The 20055-nt window shown below is 40.5% G+C and overlaps 1 protein-coding gene across 1 annotated transcript; it reads right to left on the bottom strand.

Annotated features, from left to right (window-relative positions):
• Window positions 1–149: 149 nt before the first annotated feature.
• LOC111563119 (ras-GEF domain-containing family member 1B-B-like) lies at window positions 150–19532 on the bottom strand. Its single transcript, XM_023262043.3, has 14 exons — window positions 19293–19532; window positions 9553–10077; window positions 9340–9462; window positions 8886–9023; window positions 8043–8258; window positions 6849–6923; window positions 3937–4029; window positions 3706–3808; window positions 3248–3327; window positions 3033–3128; window positions 2844–2939; window positions 2450–2573; window positions 2261–2333; window positions 150–2167 (listed from the first exon to the last, which is right to left on the bottom strand). The coding sequence occupies exons 2-14, from the start codon at window positions 10069–10071 to the stop codon at window positions 2134–2136; spliced, it is 1770 nt and encodes a 589-aa protein (XP_023117811.1). The 5' UTR covers window positions 10072–10077; window positions 19293–19532; the 3' UTR covers window positions 150–2133.
• Between the last annotated feature and the right edge of the window lie 523 nt (window positions 19533–20055).

Below are 20055 nucleotides of genomic sequence, written 5' to 3'. Positions count from 1 at the left end.
TTCAGTTAAAACAAAACAGCACGTTGTTCTGTTGTTCTATTTATTTGAAAGGAAAAAAATATAATTCTCTTTTCACAAAGACGTTTAAGTACCCTGACAAACGATACACAAAAAAAGATATTTAAAAAAGCATATACTGTATGACAAAATGAAACAGAAAATGAGTGTATTTAAATTTAAAACATACAAAATAAAAGTAGCATCACTTTAAAGGATCACGTCACCACAGACATGAACTTCCTGTTTCTACTCGAGCTTCATTCACACCAAAAAAAACACACATTTTCTCTTATACTGGTGCTCAATTCACAAAATATTGTAGCTTACTAACACAGAGCCAGCCAGCCAGCAACAAGCTCACAGAGAAAAAACACATTTTCAACCTTCTGATACAAAATACGACTTAATACTAGAGTATAGAAACGAACCGGGGTCACCAAATCCTAGAAGTCATTACACGAGAACACGCTCAAGTGCATTTTTAGCATGATTAGAACGATGCTGCTGTCATCTCACACAGTTCTGCGTCACTGATAGAGCCAAAGTGCACAAATCACAAGATTTAAAGAACCAAATCACACAGAAAACCACCATCTGGATGAATGTGTGGCGGTTTGAGTTCGATAAGAGGCTAAAATGACGGTGCAAAGTGGGAACAGACGGATGAAATGTGGTTCTGAAGCTCTCAACGAAACAACAAGCAGCAACAGCGCTCCTGAAAGCAGTCGTTAGCTGTTAAATATGATACAGATCAATGCAAATCAGCTTCTCTGTCACTTCTCTTCCTGTAGTTCCTCAGCCGACAACAATCCAGCTTCCAGAGTAAAAGTCCTTCCACAACAGGATGTTAGCGTCACCGTGATGGACGTCCACAGGAGACATGAACCCGATCCGTTCACTTTAAACCAGGGGTGTCCAACATGAGGCCCGCGGGCCAAAAGTGGTCCTCCAGAGGGCCCTCAAAGTGTAAAAATTCCAGAGAAGACATTAACTGCAGATTGTAAATTAGTAAAACTATAAATTTAAAATAATTTCTAGATCATGACAAGTTGTTTGGATCATGAAGTAAAATACTAGATTGTTCATTGTTCTTTTGTCATTTTGTGTCTCATTTTTGTAATATTTTGTCTTGTTTTTGTTGTTTTTAGTCTTTTTATGTCTGGTTTTAATCGTTTGTCTCACGTTTTTGTCATTTTGTGTTTCCTTTTTGTCTCACTTGTTTATTTTTTGTCGTTTTCTCGCTTTTGTCTTCTTTTGTCTCACTTTTGTCGTTTGTCCATTTTTTTGTCGCTTTGCAACTTTTTATACAATTTTTTGTCTCTTTTTTGTTTTGTTTCATGTCATCTGTCTCATATTTTGTCATTTTGTGTCTCATTTTTGTAATATTTTGTCTTGTTTTTGTTCTTTTTTGTCTTTTTAAAAGGAAAATCCTCTCTGGTTCAGTTCCAGATATCTGTGACTAAATGTTGTGTTCCTTTGTAGACACTCTGTGATCTGGAAGTTGTAATGTGGAAATGATAAATTGAGACTGAATGTTGATGAAATGTAACTTATTTTTCTTAAGAAATTTCAGGTTGTTCATAATATTTTGTAGGAAGATAATTCCTTAAATGTGAACATTTTTAGAATGAACTTTTTTGCACTAAAACAAAGGAACCATTAGGAGTTGTGGTTATTTAAAGGTTATTAGGGTGTGATTTTACTGGTCACTGGCGATCAAACTGGGCTGAATGTGGAACCTGAACTAAGGTGAGTTTGACACCCCTGGTTTAAGCCAATCCTGCAGTCATCTAAGTGCCTCGACTGATGGTTTAATCAATAATCCAGGCTCTTTTCTTGAGAATCATGAGGTTCAGAAAGGATTTCCGTGTGAAGACTTGCCAGCTCTCAGCGTTAGAATAATATCTGCAGCGCTGGGATTCTTTGGCATCTTCATGAAGATACAGCGTCTGATGTATAAATCATTTCTGCTCCTCGTTGATCTCAAAGCTTGTAATTATCTGTGAGGATGACGTGGTCCCAGCTGGTTTGATTTTCCTGTAGATCAGGATTTATTTAAGTGCAAGACTTAAAAATTGGCCACAGAAATGTAAAAATGGAGGAGGGATCTGTAGCATTCACACTGTCTTTCACTTAGGATCGATTCTCTCGATGGAGGAGGGAAGATCTGGAGAACAAACAGGAACCAGAGTGAACTTCCTGCTATAATGTTATTATTCTGGTTGATTAGTTTCATGTCTGTGTGAGGTGTCTGACCCACCTTAAAGACCTCCGACTGTCCTTCTCCATGTTGTTCTCGGGTCCTTCGCTCTCATACGAGGCCAGATGCAGCTCTGCAACAACAACACTAATTGAATTTCATTTGTTTTTTTCCCGGCGAACAACAAACGGACAGACTCCACCCAGCAGTTGGAGGGTTTTATGTCACTGGAGAAGACTGAACACTGACCGTCTTCGCTGAAAACAGGCGTGGTGACCAGATACTGGAGGATCCGGCGATCTCTGTCGAACGGACAGATAACCTGACGCCAGACCAGGAACTCACTCACTTGTTTCGCTAGCTCCCACAGTTTCTGTAGAGATAAACACACATTAATACTGACGTCTATTTAACACAGAAAACACTAAAAGAAGAGGGTGCTTTTCATGATGAGCACTGAGAGAAAATGAATCGGTCTTTTCGGCCACAAGAGGGAGTCATTACATCTCATGTCAAAGCCTCCACTGTATCTTTGGAACAGTAACTCAGGGAATAATCAGATCTTCTTGTCCTGTTTATTGAATATCAAGTCTAAAAATGGATGGTGTTGCTTTAAAATTCATCTTGTGAACGATGGACTGACCTCAAAGTTGATGTGTCCGTTGGGCAGCCTGCTGGCACAGCCTTCATTCAGGAAGTAGATGTCTTTAATGAGCAGACTGAAGAACGGAATCACAATCTGGAGGAGGAAGACAACATCTGATTTACACTCTTATTCTATATGTGGGGCAGCAAGCTTTATTTGTTTTCACTGAATCCTGTTTTGTCTCACCTTCTCCTGGCTGCTGTGCGCCGTCTCAGACCTCTGGGTGGCGCCGCGGAGCGCCGTGCGGTAGTTACTGAAGTTACTGGACGGATCCATCTGGTGCTGAGGAGATGAAACAGAGGAGACGGTCACAAGTTTGACCACTAAGGGTCAGGAATCAGAATCTAACTGGACTTAAAACATGTGTCTGTAAATAACTGATGTGTTTGAGTGATTTTTACCTCCAGGATCTCAAACTTGTCCGTGTTGACTTTGTTCCAGGTTTTCTTCAGTCTGGCCACAGGACTCATGTTCATGCCGGCTGAAACACAGGAAACATGAGCACTCTGAGTATTTACAGACACAAAGAGCAGCCTGGACCGCTTCAAGCCTCCTCTAACTCACTTTGGACTTCCTTAACCTGATTAGCCTGAACTCCAGCTGCCACTGCATTTGTTGACTTTATTCAATTTATCGGTCATTCGGCACAGAACTGATGGGAACTACAATCTCATGTGCCTTTTTTTCAACAACAACAAGTCTGTAAAATCGAGCAGCGTGTGATCTAAGATCTTTACTGCTTCTTTTATTCTTTCCCGTGGGCTGAGACATGTTTACCTGTTACTCACAGGGCAGAGGCGGACTGATACCATCTGTAATTTAATTGTGTTTTCATGCTTGTTGTCTTTCAAACACTCACTGATGATGGCCATGAGGGAGTTGAAATTGCCGATGTTGAAGCACTCCTGAGCCACGTCGATGAAGAACTCTATGATCCGCGCTCTGTGCTTCTTTTTCACCGGCTTTAAGGAGAGAACATGAGGAAGTGAGGTTGTTTTCTGGTCCGAAACGACTCTAATCAAACCCCTAAACGACTAAAAGGGGCTGCAATCGAGAACAGCAGTGCAGAATTTCTTTAAAGACGACCTACCATGCAGATCTCTGTGGCCACCAGGTAGCTGAGCCTGTTGAACCAGTTGACGTAGGCCTCCAGGTTGCTGGTTTTACGCTTCCGGAAGAAACCCTGAGACACAGATGGAGAAAAGATGATAGGGTGAGAACAGAGACACGTTTTCAGTGTATGTTTCTGACTGCATTGATTTATTTTTTTGGAGTGAGTCACACATTTAGAAAAGGTCGAAGGAAGAGGATGTGTGGGATCAGAGAAGGATAATGAAGTGGAACATCAAGGGCAAAAAAAAATGTTACAACGCTAATATTATAATATCAAAGGTAACAAACACCTGATGAATTAAGATTATTATTGAACATGGAATTAAGATGTTTTTCTATTGACAAAAAGCAAAACATGTTTATTTAGTTTTTCTTTCACTGGCATTATGGTCTCACTGTGATTTTAAGCCTTTTTTCAAATTTGCTGCATGAAATTTTGCATCTTCATCTGCAGAATTTTCTCCCATCAATAATTAAACCCTTAAAAACTCATCACTGTGCATCAAAATCCGAGTTCTTTCAATGCCTTAAAATGTCTAGTTGAGTTCCTCTAAACCAGGGGTGTCCAACATGAGGCCTGCGGGCCAAAAGCGGTCCTCCAGAGGGTCTAATGCGGACCTCAAAGTGTAAAAATTCCAGAGAAGACATTAACTGCAGATTGTAAATTAGTAAAACTATAAATTTAAAATCATTTCTAGACCATGACAAGTTGTTTGGATCAGAAAGTAAAATACTAGATTGTTCATTGTTCTTTTGTTGTTTTGGTTGCTTTTTGTCTTTTTTTGTTGGACTTTTGTCGTTTGTCTCATGTTTTTGTTGTTTTGTTTCTCGTTTTTGTTATTTTGTGTTTCCTTTTTGTCTCATTTGTGTTTTTTGTCTTATTTTTGTCACTTTGTTTTGCTTTATTCACTGTCTTGTGTTTAATTTTTGCCGTTTTGTGTTTTTTTTGTCTCGCTTGTGTTGTCTATTTTTTTGTCATTTTGTTTCTCGCTTGTGTCATTTTTGGTGTCGTTTTAGTCACTTGTCCATTTTTGTAAAAAGATAGTTCCTTAAATGTGAACTTTCTTGCACTAAAACAGAGGAAAAATTGGATGGCGGCATTATTTATAGGTTATTATGCTGTGATTTAACTGGTCTGGTCCACTGAAGATCAAACTGGGCTGAATGTGGAACCTGAACTAAGATGAGTTTGACACTCCTGCCTTAGAATGTCTATGAAGTCGCCAACGCTACACAAATGGAGTATATATTAGAGTAGCTTAGCCACCGGAAAATGCTTCTGAAGATACAGAAAGCATCACCCCTCCTTTATGTTTGTTATGTATGAAGCCTCTGAATCCGACATCGGTCTTCTGCAGTTTCAAGGTGGAAACGCTCTGAAATGCCACCGACTGTTTATGTCACTTCTGATGTGTCCGGCGCATAAAAAACCCACCGCACATTAACAAGGCAAGAGGTTTGATTTTCACCAGAGGAGGTCTTTAAGGTTACCTAATGAACAGTTGTGTAAAAGACTAATATATCGAAACAGACGGCTGCTACTCCGTAATTTTCTTTGCTAATGGATCTTGACAGCTTTCACACCCACACAACCTCCAGACCTGCACACCAGAGTCCGTGATGCCGCTGACATTTCCTCCTCATTTACATCTGCTTTTGGGCATTTTTGGCTCCTCCGTGGAACGCTCTGCGGCCAGAGGTCCTTTTATATAAATAAACATTATAAAAGCGCGGTATAAATAAACCTGACTGGGCCGTGGTGATGTAATCCCAGAGATTCATGGCTCTATTAAATCCTTACACAACAACCGGCAGCCCACTCAACTCAAAACTTCCCCTCTCTACACTTCAGGACCCCTTTCGCTGACTCAACCAGCTCTTTCATCCAGAGTGGGTCTTATGTAAGCGACGGTGAGAGGACGCTTACAAACGCTCGCTGAAAGCTCGTTCTAAGCAGCGCTGATTGAAAGCGACCCTTCGGTTGACTTTGGTTGCCACTTAGGACAGAGAGAAGAGCCCTTCAGATGTTTAAAACACACGGAGGAAGGCGATCTGTTTACTGCCGTGATTGAAGTGAAGTAAAGCTGCACAAACTCTCATCCACCCGCCTGCAGATCTGTCAGTCTCTCAGTTGCTCTATATTAGCTAAAGTTGCTCTAAAATGAGTTCAAGTTGCTCTATTTTAGTTGAAGTTGCTCTATATTAGTTAAAGTTGCTGCATAAAATGAAAAAAATGAAGTTTAATTCATTAAATTTAATTTTATTAATTAAAGTTTCTCTAAAATGAGTTAAAGTTGCTCTGAATGAGTCAAAGTTGCTCTAAATGACTTCAAGTTGCTCTAAAATGACTTAAAGTTGCTCTATATTAGTTAAAGTTGCTCCATATTAGTTAAAGTTGCTCTAAATGAGTTGAAGTTCTCTCATCCACCCGCCTGCAGATCTATCAGTCTCTCATGTGGCTTGTGAAGCAAATTAACTGAAGCAGACCACAAACTACCTTCAAAGTAGACGCTTCGAATCAAAATAAGTGAGAACGACTTAAAAATAACTACAGCCTGTGGTTTTCTTGTGTTACTTCTTTGATGCTGATAATTATAAACAGCTCGTGTCGCTGCATTCTGACACAGAAACACTCAGATCTGTCTGATTCCAACTAGAATGAGATTTATTTCTGCAAAGCAAAGGCAGCGATCATCATTTCATAAACTAGCAGAAGGAAAAAGCAAACAGACAAACGAGGGATGAGTGAAATGCAAGTTTTCGGTTGAAAGCTGTGATTATGTTTAATGTGCGAGTGTCTCCCAGGATTGCAATTAGGATCAAAATGTTGACTTCTGTATCCAAAAACAAACTGAAAAACCAGAGAGAGAGAGCCACACTGTGATGTACCTTATGGTTCTCCAGAGGATCCTTCATGGCGAACGTCTGGATGAACTCCTCAGGACCGATAAAACTCAGCCGATCCTGAAGGCAGAAAAAGAGAAAAGTCAAGACAACAGAAGCAGAAACAGGAGGATACAGGATGGTGAAGCTGATTTACACAACCGAAAAATGTGCTCTGAGGTGATTTAGTGATTCTGACGGCCAGAAAATTGCAGCAGAAGTCTGAAAACAATTATCTTTATCATTTCTATAAGCACCAGATCACACAAAGCTTTATGGAGACAACTATAAAGTCAAGAAATAGAACAAAAACTTCACTAAGCCACCACACATGAAGCTAAACTAATCGTTTTCATGAACCTTTGCATCGCTGCTATAAATGTGTTCTTCTTCTACACAATCGAAACAATAAATCTCCTAAATTTAGTTTGGTGAAAAACAGCCTATAAAGAGGAAACCGCACATAAAGACTAAAAATAATCCTAAAACCATGAGAGCAGTTTTTATCCCAGACACACGGCTACAGATTGACCTCCGAATCTCACATGATGAGACGATGATGATGCACTTACATTCATAAATACATACATACATTTTGCTCTAAAATGAGCTAAAGTTGCTCTATATTAGTGAAAGTTGCTCTATATTAGCTAAAGTTGCTCAAAAATGACTTAAAGTTGCTCGATATTAGTTGAAGTTGCTCTAAAATTAGTTAAAATTGCTTTGAATGAGTTCAGGTTGCTCTAAAATGAGTTCAGGTTGCTTGAAAATGAGTTAAAGTTGCTCTAAATGAGTTAAAGTTGCTCTAAATGAGTTAAAGTTGCTCTAAAATGAGTTAAAGTTGCTCTAAAATGAGTTAAAGTTGCTCTAAAATGAGTTAAAGTTGCTCTGAAATGAGTTAAAGTTGCTCTAAAATGAGTTAAAGTTGCTTTAAAATGAGTTAAAGTTGCTCTATATTAGTTAAAGTTGCTCTGAAATGAGTTAAAGTTGCTCTAAAATGAGTTAAAGTTGCTCTATATTAGTTAAAGTTGCTCTAAATGAGATAAAGTTGCTCTACTCTACCATTCAAAAGCTTGGGGTCAGTTTTGGGGGTATCTCCATTGAAAAAAGCTGCTTTTCTTTCTAAAATAATGACGTTTCTAAGCGACCCCAACCCTTTGAACACTTTTATAAAAGCATCGTATCTTCTAACGTTCTCACCAGTTCGATGTGCGTGAGCTGCTGGGCGAGGACGAAGGGGTCGTCGCACACGCTCAGTACGTCGTTCCGCTGAGCCGAGCCCTGCTTGCTCTTCAGGGACGCCGGCCGCTCCATCGCCACGGCGTTGAGGGCGGCGACGGCCTCCTCGTACTGTCCGAGGGCAGACAGGCGTTTGATGAGGCGCTGGGTCATCTGCTGCATGGCTCGCCAAGAATACTGGAAGACACAAACCAGGCATTCATGTTAGACAATCAGCTCCAGTTGTCTTTACAGTCACTAGATGTTTCTGGTACTTTCAGCCAAACCTCATGGTCAGGAGGAAATGACATCATGTGGAGCAGGTCATGTGATCTGGAATTAACACACTTCCTGGAGGAGTCTTTGTAATGGGGAACTTAGTGGAAAGTGACTGAATTTGTTATTTTCCATATGAAATGTGATATATTGCTAAAAAAGAAATATCTGTGATGATTATCTCAACTTAATAAAAAGAACACAATCCAAACTATTTCTGAATAAACTCATTTTATTATTGTTTAGCTCATTAGAAGGTGGTTGGTATTAAATTCCAACAGTTATTTAGTTGACATTTTAGTGATATCCAGTCATTTTTTATTAATAAATTATTGTTTCCATAATAAATAATTATGGAATTTGTAAAGACATGATCATAATGAACATAAAAACATTAGTTAGCAACATTAGCAAGATATATCCCATGGACTTCGAAAGTCCCTCAGTTATAGATTGACCCATTTGCATGTTTTGACTGTCAAAGCACCTTGTTCTTAAGGGTTTTATATAAATAAAGTTTCTGTTATTATTATGGTTCTTTGGTCTGACCTCATCTCCTCGAGCCACGTGGTGCGTCATGTCCTTGAGGCATCGCATCATCCTCTCGTCCCTGAAGTCGTACGGAAATGTCTCCGTCCACTCGGTCAGGAGCTGCACCAGCTTCGGCGCCACTTCACGGAAACGGATCTGAGAAAAACATTAATTTCATTTCAAAGCTCTTATGAGAAAACCTCCAGCTCATTTATGATCTAAAACACAGTGTTTTTCTGACACACTACGTTGCTGTTATGTGTCTATTTGTTCAAATTATTCTTGACATTTAGAGTGTTCTCTTCTTTTTTTTATTTATCCTGAGCCAGTTTGAATCCTTTCTGGCTGCTTATAAAACCTCAGATAAACAGTCTCCCAAAAACAAGGCGTGGGTGAGAGAGTTTGTGGATTTTACAGGTGTGAGGCTGCGTGGGAGAAAGAGAGTGACGAGGAGAGGAATAATTAAACCCACCTTATCCAGCAGGGCATCTCCGGATCGCTGCTGCTCCACACACAGGTGACAAACCCTGGTCATGAGCTCGTACGGGTGCAGGAAGAGGCGTGAACTCAGCAGGAAGGTGAACACGTATGACCTCTGAGGAAACAGAGCAGCTTTCAGAGGTCGAGCTCAGCCTGAGTTAGTCTGTTCACAGCCGGTAAATAAAGCGCTATTCATGAGACTTACATCGGGGTAGTAGTCCACGGTGGGAACCAGGTGCTGGATCAGCGCCTCCAGTGATGCTGAGACCAAGCTGTTGTCATGGTAACACATCTCCCCGTAGCTGGCGGTGATGCCGTGCCCGTAGAGGCGAACTTTGGCCGCGGCGGTGGCGTTGTTGTTGCGGCAGGACTGCTCGCTGCCGCTGCTGCTGCTGGTGGTGTGGCGGTACGCTCGGCCGGGACAGGAAGTGCTGTGCTGGCGAGGGCTGTGGGGTGGCGGCGAGGAGTACGGGTTCTCAGACACGTAGCGATGCTCCTTCGCCGTCACGGAGGAGACGGAGGCGCTGCGATAGGCGCCGTGGTGCTGCGGCACATCGTAGGGGTTGTCGGCGGCGGAGAAGGCGCCGTTGTAGACGTTTTCCCTCCCCGGTTTGGGGACGGAGTTGCTGCGATACGGACTCTGGGGCTGAGGGTGGTTGTTGTTGTTGTTCCCGTAAGGAGCGCAGGAGCTGAACTTCCCGGCGTACGGAGTCGTGGGAGGCATGATGACCTTTAGAGAAGACACAAAGGGGACGTCAGGTCAAGAGAGGAATGTGGGTAAAATCACTGTACTGTAATTTCATCCCTTGATTTAAATCATATATAATATTTTCTCATACAAGTGTCAGTCAGGAACGCCCATTTGTGCTTGAATGAGTAAATTAAACACCTGAATGTGACTGGATTTCATTAAAATGAATAGAAATCTATTGATTTTGGAGATGATTTTGGAGGATCATTACCACTACACACCCAGAGAGGTTAAATGAAAAACAACAGATGTGTGAAAAGATGTTCAATACTGTAGAGCAGGGGTGTCCAACATGCGGCCCGTGGGCCAAAAGCAGCCCTCCAGAGGGTCCAATCCGGCCCTCAAAGTGGAAAAATTCCAGAGAACACATTAATTGCAGATTGTAAATTATTAAAACTATAAATTTAAAATCATTTCTAGACCATGACAAGTTGTTTTGATCATAAAATAAAATACTAGATTGATCATTGTTCTTTTGTTGTTTCATGTCTCATTTTTGTAATGTTTTGTCCTGTTTTTGTTGATTTTTGTCTGATTTTTGTCATGCTTTTGTCGTTTCGTTTCATTTTTTTGTCGTTTTTTTGTCGTTTTGTGTTTCCTTTTTGTCTCACTTGTGTTTTTTGTCTTGTTTTGTTGTAATGTGGAAATGATAAACTGAGGCAGAATGTTGCTGAAATTTAACTTATTTTTCTTTAGAAATTTTAGGTTGCTCATGATGTTTTGTAGAAAGATCAGTTCTTAAATGTGATCATTTTTAAAATGTACTTTTTTGCACTAAAACAAAGGAAACATTTTGACAACAGTTTTAGGATTGTTCTCGTTTATGGTTAGAAGTCGTACCTTCTCACTACATTACCAATATTTCTGCACACATAAATGCAGTTGTAAACAGACCATCCTTGAGTCAATATGAAGTTGCACCATCCTGATTACAAACGTCTCCTGTTGCGCTTCAGTTTTCCTGCTTTTATACGACGTCAGCACGCCTCCCTTCCTGGGAATGTGGTTGTGTTTAAGCTGCGTTCGGGTGTTGTGAAAATATCAGTTTGAGCCACTCTGCAGCGTCTGCATCTGTGAAAGTAATTACACTTAATCACATAATTTTACCCCTCCTCTGTTTATTCTTTTTGGGCTTTGAACACTTGAAAGTTATCTGCTTGTGAAATTCACTTTGTCATCAAGTCATTTGTCGCTGAAATTTCTACAAATCAGCATTTAAGAGGAGATTTTTTTTCCCCGCTGAACTCTGCTTTATTGCGTCTTTCGTCACCAAATTATTGGAAAACAATCCCCTGACAGATGGATGATCTCGAAACAGCGCTGACTCTTTGTGCCCTAATGGTGGAGATAATTGGATCTGAGGTTGGAAAGCTGATCCCAGGTCACCACCGAGGTGTGCTTTAACTCTGGAGCCATCTTTATCCCGCTACTGTTGTCTGTCTGGGCAACACTTTCCTCACACACATACCTCACACAGCGACATGTACATGTTCACATACAGCAGGGGAGTCAAATTCATCTTAGTTCAGGACCGCATTCAGCCCCGTTTGATCTCCAGTGGACCAGACCAGTAAAATCACAGCATAAAAACCTATAAATAACCAAAACTTTTCCTTTGTCTTAGTCCAAAAAACCATGTTCTGAAAATGTTCACATTTAAGGAATTCTCTTTTTACAAAACATCATGAACATCCTGAAATTTCAAAAGAAAAATAAGTTAAATTTCAGCAGCATTCAGCCTCAGTTTATCATTTCCACATTACAACTTCCAGATCACAGAGTGTCTACAAAGGAACACAACATTTAGTCACAGCTATCTGGAACTGATGATATAGGATTTTACTTTATGATCCAAACGACAAAAGTCAGACAAAAAGAAAAAAAACAACAAAGTATTACAAAAATGAGACACAAAACTACAAGAATGAGAAACAAAATGACAAAAAATGAGACAAACGACATGAAACAAAGCAAAAAGAGACAAAAAATTAGGCAAAATAGCTACTACCACATGTTGGACACCCCTGTTTTATACTTGAAGGAATTTACAGAGTCTAAGTGATTGTATGTGAAACAGCAACCCTGCCTAACACCTCCTGTCATTTTATAGGTCCTTTCTATGCCCCTGATATGGTAGAAAAACATATTTGTGCTTCTTGGCATCCTGATCCAACGGTACACCATGTTCAAGGATTTGTCAGTTTTAATCATCATGGGTTCATATTTGATGAAAAACATCCCATTTGTTTGCACCACGGGTGGTAAAGGTGCTCTCTGTCCATAACGCGTTTGGACTTCTTGGGTTTTTCCAGGTAAAATCAGCAGCTGGTTTCCACTTGACTCACTGGGCGGCTCTTGAACGTCGCTGTCAGTTGTACTTTCAACAACAGGATCTGTACAGGGTGGAGCCAGCAACTAACATCCAGGTAAGTTAAGGTGGACCAACAACTAGCAAACAAGCACGCGTTATAATTAAAAGGTTCAGGAGTCTCATTGCTAAATTAGAAGACTCAGACAGTTGCAGTCACCTTAGATTCATGGTGTTTAGACTGTGATATCCTGACGTCAGGTGCAGCCACTTTGAACTCCCACGTGAACAGAAGAATCAAGGTTTAAGAGTGAAATACCTCCCGGCTGACATCATCTCAGCTGTTCTGTTTAAAGGTTAGGTCTTGTAAAACTGTCTACGGTGCAGTTTTGATGAAACCACATAAAGTGATATGAGCACAGGCTGAACTTCAGCCCCATTTATTGGTCTAAATAAACCAGACTGAGGAGGTTTCCCTCAGACTAACATGCTTCATTCTCCTGCTGCCACTTATTAGCGTCAAAGTACACGAGGTACAAAGATAGCGTTGGTGTTTTACCGCTCTGACAAACGCTTTTACATGTAGTCTTATCAGGTGCAGGCCGTTCTTTCTGCTTCTCCTGACAGCTCTGTCCACACTGTGTTGAACTTTACACAAATTAGTGCCTTTTGAAGAGGCTTGGCATGCTATTAGGAGCCCCACTGGAGCTGATCAAATTGCCCAATTGCTTCCAATAAGCTGTGTAATGTGGACAGAATGTCCCAACCATGACAACATGGTCTGTAATCCAGACAGCTCCGTGCTGTTTGTTGTTTTCTTGCTACAGAAGGCCTCAGATTTGATTAACAAAAGGCAGAATCCAAACAAAATGTACTCTGGTTCCTTTTAGTTCCTGCTGGATGTAATCATCAGGGGCTTTAGAAGGTTAAAGAGTCCATAGATCAGAGGTGTCAAACTCATTTTAGTTCAGTTTCCACATTCAGCCCAATCTGATCTTTAAAATCACAGCATTACAACTTATAAAAAAAAAAACGAGAAAAAATGCAAAACAAAATGCAAAACAAAGCAACAAAAAAATGAAATAAACAACACGAAACAATACAAAATAGACAAAAAAATGGGACAAAAAAAATTACAAAAACGAGACAAAAAAATTACAAAAGCGAGACACAAAACAACCCAAAAATAGACAAACAACGCAAGCGAGACAAAAAAATGCAAAAGGGCAAAAATGCTACACAAAATAACGAATAAAGCAAAACACAAGGTGACAAAATAGGACAAAAAAGACAAGCAAGACAAAAAGGAAATACAAAACGACAAGAACGAGAAACAAAATGACAAAAAGGTGAGACAAATGACAAAAGTCAGACAAAAAAAGACAGAAACAAGACAAAATATTAGAAAACGAGACACAAAACGACAAAAAATGAGATAAAAGACACAAAACAAAACAGAGTCAAAAAATTAGACAAAAAAATGCAAACGACAAAAATGCTACACAAAAGAACGAATAAAGCAAAACACAAAATGACAAAAATAAGACAAAAAACACAAGCGAGACAAAAAGGAAAAACAAAATGACAAAAACGTGAGACAAAACGAAAAAAACGAGACAAACGACAAAAGTCAGACAAAAAAAGACAAAAACAAGACAAAATATTAGAAAACCAGACACAAAACAACAACTGAGACAAAAGACATAAAACAATACAAAAGAGACAAAAAATTTGACAAAAAAGTTACAAAGCGACAAAAATGAGACAGAAAATTACAAAAGCGGGGAACAAAATGACAAAAACGTGAGACAAACGACAAAAGTCAGACAAAAACATGGCAAATTATTACAAAAATGAGACACAAAATAACAAATGAACAATCTAGTATTTTATTTTATGATCAAAACAACTTGTCATGATCTAGAAATTATTTTACATTTATAGTTTTACTAATTTACAATCTGCAGTTAATGTCTTCTCTGGAATTTTTCCACTTTGAGGGCCGGATTGGACCCTCTGGAGGACCGCTTTTGGCCCGCAGGCCACATGTTGGACACCTCTGACATAGATGCTCACTGGGGTCATTTAACTGAAAAATCTAGAACGACAAAGTTAGCTACGGACTGTTTACACACTGTTCAGCATGACTGGACTGTTTTGTCATATAAATGCCTTAAAGTTTGTTTTGCGCTAATTCTGAAGCTGCTGTTGTCCCTGAGCTGCTCGAGACGTGCACGACTTCCACCTACGTCAATAAATGCCTTTCATTGTGCTCCCTTATGATCGCCATAGAGACAGATTCAGAGCTGATTAAATGAGCTATAATAAGAATTCACACCTTGCAGGAGAATGAGGAAGTCTGCTTTACTGGTTTGACTGAAGTTAAAAACAGAATGCTCCGGGTGTCTGATCGGCTCTGATCTCTTCCTGGGTGTCTCTGTGAGCTTGTTAATGCCGTGACAGGACAGATAATACCTCTATTGTTGAAGACCTCCCCCTCGTTCCTCCCCCTTCTCTCCTGTTCAGCTCAGTTAGGTGTACCCTTTAAATCAGGAGTGTCCAACATGCGGCCTGTGGGCCAAAAGCGGTCCTCCAGAGGGTCCAATCCGGCCATCAAAGTGGAAAAATTCCAGAGAAGACATTAACTGCAGATTGTAAATTAGGAAAACTATAAATTTAAAATAAAATAAGTAAAATACTTGATTGTTCATTTGCCGCTTGGTATCTCATTTTTGTATTACTGTCTTTTTTTTTGTTGTTTTTTGTCTGACTTTTGTTGTTTGCCTCGTGTTTTTGTCTTTTTGTTTCTTGTTTTGTAGTTTTGTGTTTCATTTTTGTCGTTTTGTGTTTTTTTGTCTCACTTGCGCTGTTTGCCTATTTTTTGGTCGTTTTGATTCTCGCTTTTGTCATTTTTTGTCTTGTTTATTTCATTTGTGTAATTTTTTGTCTTGTTTTAGTCACTTGTCCATTTTTTGTCGCTTTAGAAGGTTTTGTCACTTTAGAAGTTTTTTGTCAGATTTTTTGTCCCTTCACTGTTTTGCTTGGTGTCGTTTGCCGCATTTTTTGACATTTTTCGTCTCGTTTTTGTCAGTTTGTGTTGTATTTTTGTAATATGCTGTCTTGGTTTTGTTGGTTTTTGTCTTTTCTTGTCTGACTTTTGTCGTTTTGATCATAAAGTACACGGTTCATAATGCTTTGTAAAAAATTATTCCTTAAATGTGAACTTTTTTGCACTAAAACAAAGGAAATATTGGAGTTGTGGTTATTTATAGGTTATTCTGCTGTGATTTTACTGGTCACTGGAGATCAAATTGGGCTGAATGTGGAACCTGAACTAAGATGAGTTTGACACTCCTGATTTAAAACTACATTAAATGATTCAGAAAGCTGTCAGAGTCAAAGAGTCTCTAAAGCTGCCTTCAAACATGAATTTGACACTAAAACTTAACATTAAAGGCCACATTTCACATATAGTACATTCAAAATCACAGAATTGTGCTACATTGTTGAAGCAACTTGAACACGTTTGACTGGTTTAGGTTCATTAGTACATGATATTTGCCTGCAGCACTATCAGAAGTTCAATTATCTTCAACCTTCTGATAAACTGGGTTATGACATCTTCTGTGCCATTTGTCAAGGCAGGAGATGTTTCCTCTGTTGTGCGACATTACAGAAATAGATGCCCAGTTGGCAGGAAAACACACCTAAAGCGTGCAACGATGCTTTAGTGTTTTGAAAGCGGTTGATGTTCTTACTAAACTATACATCGCTGCTTCTTCCTGTACTTTTACCACCACATCAAACTGCCTCCTGAGGCTGCAATCTTCAGTTTACAAACAGGAGAATGTAAACAATGCTTTTAATATGAAATTATGCTCCAAACGCCATCATTAAGCCGTCCACAGAGAGTCCAACCTATCATTTAGACAGAGTGCAATTTCAGCACCGCAGCGTGGAAGCCACAGCCATCCAAAGAGGGTCAACTTTTCAGGAAACCGGTCTGGAAAAACCCAGATTGAATTTTTAGTTTTCCTCCAGTGGAAGGTCAACTTTCAGAGAAAACAGAAGCTTGGAGAAAAGGGGAAGAAAGGGCATCCAAACAGGAGTAAATATTAGCCGGTGCGGACTCTTATCTCGGCCTGTCCACACAATACTACAAAAATAAGGCACAAAATGACAAAAGAACAATGAACAATCTAGTATTTTATTTTATGATCAAAACAACTTGTCATGGTCTAGAAATGATTTTAAATTTATAGTTTTACTAATTTACAATCTGCAGTTAATGTCTTCTCTGGAATTTTTACACTTTGAGGGCAGGATGGGACCCTCTGGAGGACCATTTTTGGCCCACGGGCCGCATGTTTGACACCCCTGGTCTACAGTATTCAACATCTTTTCACACATCTGTTGCTGCTCATTGAACCTCTCTGGGTGTGTCGTGGTAATGATCCTCCAGAATCAACAGATATGACTATTAGGTGATCATTAGTTAGGACAGATTTTTATCCACTATAATGAAATCCAGTCACATTCAGGTGTTTAATTTGCTGTTCAACCACAAATGGATGTTCCTGACTGACACTTATATGAGAGAAAATATGATTTAAATCAAGGGATGATATTACAGTGATTTTACCTACAGTCCTCTCTTTACCTGACAGGAGTAAATGTCACCCGGCGTGGACTCTTTATCTTTCCCTGATAGGTGAAGACACAGTAATCTGTTAACCGAGTTAGAAGGAGAGCAGCGGGTTCAGGAGGAGATCTGGCACCGGACCGACTCACACTGGCACCATGCCAGGCGCTGTGCTGTACGAGAGAGTGTCGCTGAAGCCGTCATTTGTTTATGTGTGACATGTGTGTGTGTGTTTGGATTATACCGGCATGGGGCTTGGCGCCACCATGGACCAGGGAGTGTGTGTGTGTGTGTGTGTGTGTGTGTGTGTGTGTGTGTGTGTGTGTGTGTGTGTGTAAGATGTTGGCCGAGGCAGACACTCCTCTGTCGGCGCTGCGATGGACAAACAAAAGTCTGCTGGATTCCTGGCACTCTGTACGTCAGGGGTGTCCAACATGTGGCCCGCGGGCCAAAAGCAGCCTTCCAGAGGGTCTCATGTTTTTGTCATTTTGTTTCTCGTTTTTGTCATTTTGTGTTTCCTTTTTGTCTGGCTTGTGTTTTTTTGTCTCATTTTTGTCATTTTGTGTTTTACTTTATTCGTTCTTTGTGTAGCATTTTTGTCATTTTCCGTTTTTTTGTCTCGCTTGCATCATTTGTCTATTTTTTGGTCGTTTTGTGTCTCGCTTTTGTCATTATTTGTCTCGTTTTGTTTTGTGTCATTTATCTCATTTTTTGTTGTTTTGTGTCTCGTCTGACACAGTCGGACTTCTTTATCATAACCGTGAGTCTCTTTACAATGAGATGATTTGATTTCTTCGGTCTCTCAGAAGCAGAAACGACCCATTTCACTGAATCTGCCTGTATTTTTATGTACTTCAGTTAGTCGCCTTCTCTGCTTGCAGCCTGCATCACTGTTCTATTCATCGCCGCCAGAATTCACACGTCACCAACGTCCCAAACGTAGGAGGAAGCAGCACCGGGCGAACACAAACAAGCTCCACTCCACGCTCAGTGGAAGGTCAGCCGAGGCCTGCAGCCGCCGTGAAAACACCAGAAGCTCCGACCCGATGACCACACCGGAGCTGGACGCCAGATCGACCCGCAGTTCACCCATTGACCAGCCTGATTTAATCTCTCCACACAAACTGCTTTAGGCGTGTGTTTTCTTGCATGCAACCCTCTTTACATGAACGCAGATTTGCACGAGCGCACACCCACACCTGTCTACTGTATCATCTGGTAGGCCAGTACAGTATTAACCCAGAGCCAGAGAGGATAAAGACACATTATCTCCTCTGCTGCAAGGAAATAATAAACCTAAGCTCTCGAACCTCCGCCTCGCCGCACAATGGAGGCATTTTTAGCTGGACTTCAAGAAGGAAAGTATTTTTAAACCAGGTGAACTCCCAAAAGCGGCTGCTTCGGTGTTAATTATTAAATGTGTTTAACCGGTTAAATTGGAATTTATTCAGCCTGTTCCAAAGCTTCCTGGGAAACAAAAAGGAGGAGTGGCATTCATTTCAGGGTTTATGTAGAGGTCTGTAGAGAGAAGGGAGCTTTTTAAAGCCTGCTTGGCCAGACTTTAAAACGCCTCACACACTTTCTCCCAGTCTTTCTTCTTTCCCCCACAGACACAATCTGTTACTCCCTCTTTTTCTCTATCCACACACACACACACACACACACACACACACACACACACTCACACACACCAGGCCACCATGCCTGGTCTATATTATGGGCTTCTGACTGAGTCATAACACAGTAAAAGTAAAAGCTGACTGTGAAAAAAGCCCTGCTGTGCAAACCACAGACCCATCACAGGTGCTGGTGAGTAAGCTGGGTTGTGTCTGACAGCCAGCCTCATTATAAAGCTCATATGGGTGGAGGTAAACAATAACAACAACAAATGCAGTAGCAACAACAACAACAACAGCAGGAAAAGGGGAGAATGATGCAGAATCCCTTTGAATTAACATGATTTACTGGCTGTAAAGTTTCATTTTCAGACATTAGGCTTGTTGGAGTAGTAAAATAAACTCCCACTGCAAAGAATCTACGCAACTTAATGCGTAAATGCAATGAAATTAGACCATTTAGTGCAATAAAATGTATTTTTATCACCCCGTCACGCCTATCCAGGAGTTACATAACACATTTCAATCCATTAAAAGTAAATTTCTGCCCTTAAAACTTACTTCCAACCAGATTAAAGTTAATTGTGTGTCTAAATGCCTCCATCATCCATACCCTGGAGCAACTTACCTCTTGGTGTGTTGCAGCGTTTAATGTCCGGGTTCACTTTTCAGGCAAAAACGGTTGAAAAACAGAAGAAAAAAAAACAGAGACGAGACTATCCAAACTATCTGTAATCTCGTTTCACTCCAGGAAGACGCTGCTCGGTGTGTAGTATTCAGACAAGCCTTTCAGCAGCGTCTCCGAGTCGTACTCTCCTCCATTGTGTGTCTCCGCTCCACTTATCCGACTCAATTATTTGAACCAGCAGCGCCGTAATGAGCCACAAAGCGAAGGCGTATTCAAATGTCTTCCACAGAGCCGGGAAAACCGGCCAATCACAGCCCGGGGGCGGGTGCCTCCTGGGGATGCTCCGGCCAATCACACAGGAGGAGTCACAAAATCGAACTCTCCCGGCGTTCTGATTGGCTGGCTCGGCCTCCGTCGACTTCTCTCTTTGAGAGCGCTGCCAAAACAGTGTTTTTGTTGGAGCTGGAGTATGGGAGGTGTAAGGTTTCCTCCCGGAATGTGTTTGTGTGTGAGTCTGCTTGTATGTTCAGCTCAGTGACTTCAGAATCTGTAAGAGTAATAGTTCCTGTTGTTTTATTTTGTGAAAATGAAGTTTTATGTGCTAAATGATTGCCTCTAAGCACTAGTAGCAAGTGGCTAGATCACCCTCTTTTTAAGAAGAAATGAGCTATAGACTCAGACCTAGACAAACTTTATTAATCTCCAGAGAAAAATTCTGTTGTTACAGCAGCTGGATATTCAACAAGGGGGTAAACAACAAGAC

The sequence above is a fragment of the Amphiprion ocellaris genome, chromosome 17 (genome assembly GCF_022539595.1).
Source record: "Amphiprion ocellaris isolate individual 3 ecotype Okinawa chromosome 17, ASM2253959v1, whole genome shotgun sequence".
In the NCBI taxonomy this organism is placed as follows: Eukaryota; Metazoa; Chordata; class Actinopteri; family Pomacentridae; genus Amphiprion; species Amphiprion ocellaris.
Note: the sequence above shows the minus strand (reverse complement) of the source record. Positions and strands in the feature narration are given on the sequence as shown.

Bases quoted from the DNA above. Each gene is read 5' to 3' on its own strand.
- LOC111563119 (XM_023262043.3), bottom strand. From the start codon at position 10,071: ATGCCTCCCACGACTCCGTACGCCGGGAAGTTCAGCTCCTGCGCTCCT. The intron at 6,924-8,042 runs GTGAGAACGTTA...TTCTGCCTTCAG, and splicing joins AGCTCACGCACATCGAACTG to GATCGGCTGAGTTTTATCGG. The intron at 3,129-3,247 runs GTAAAAATCACT...TCATCTCCTCAG, and splicing joins ACAAGTTTGAGATCCTGGAG to CACCAGATGGATCCGTCCAG.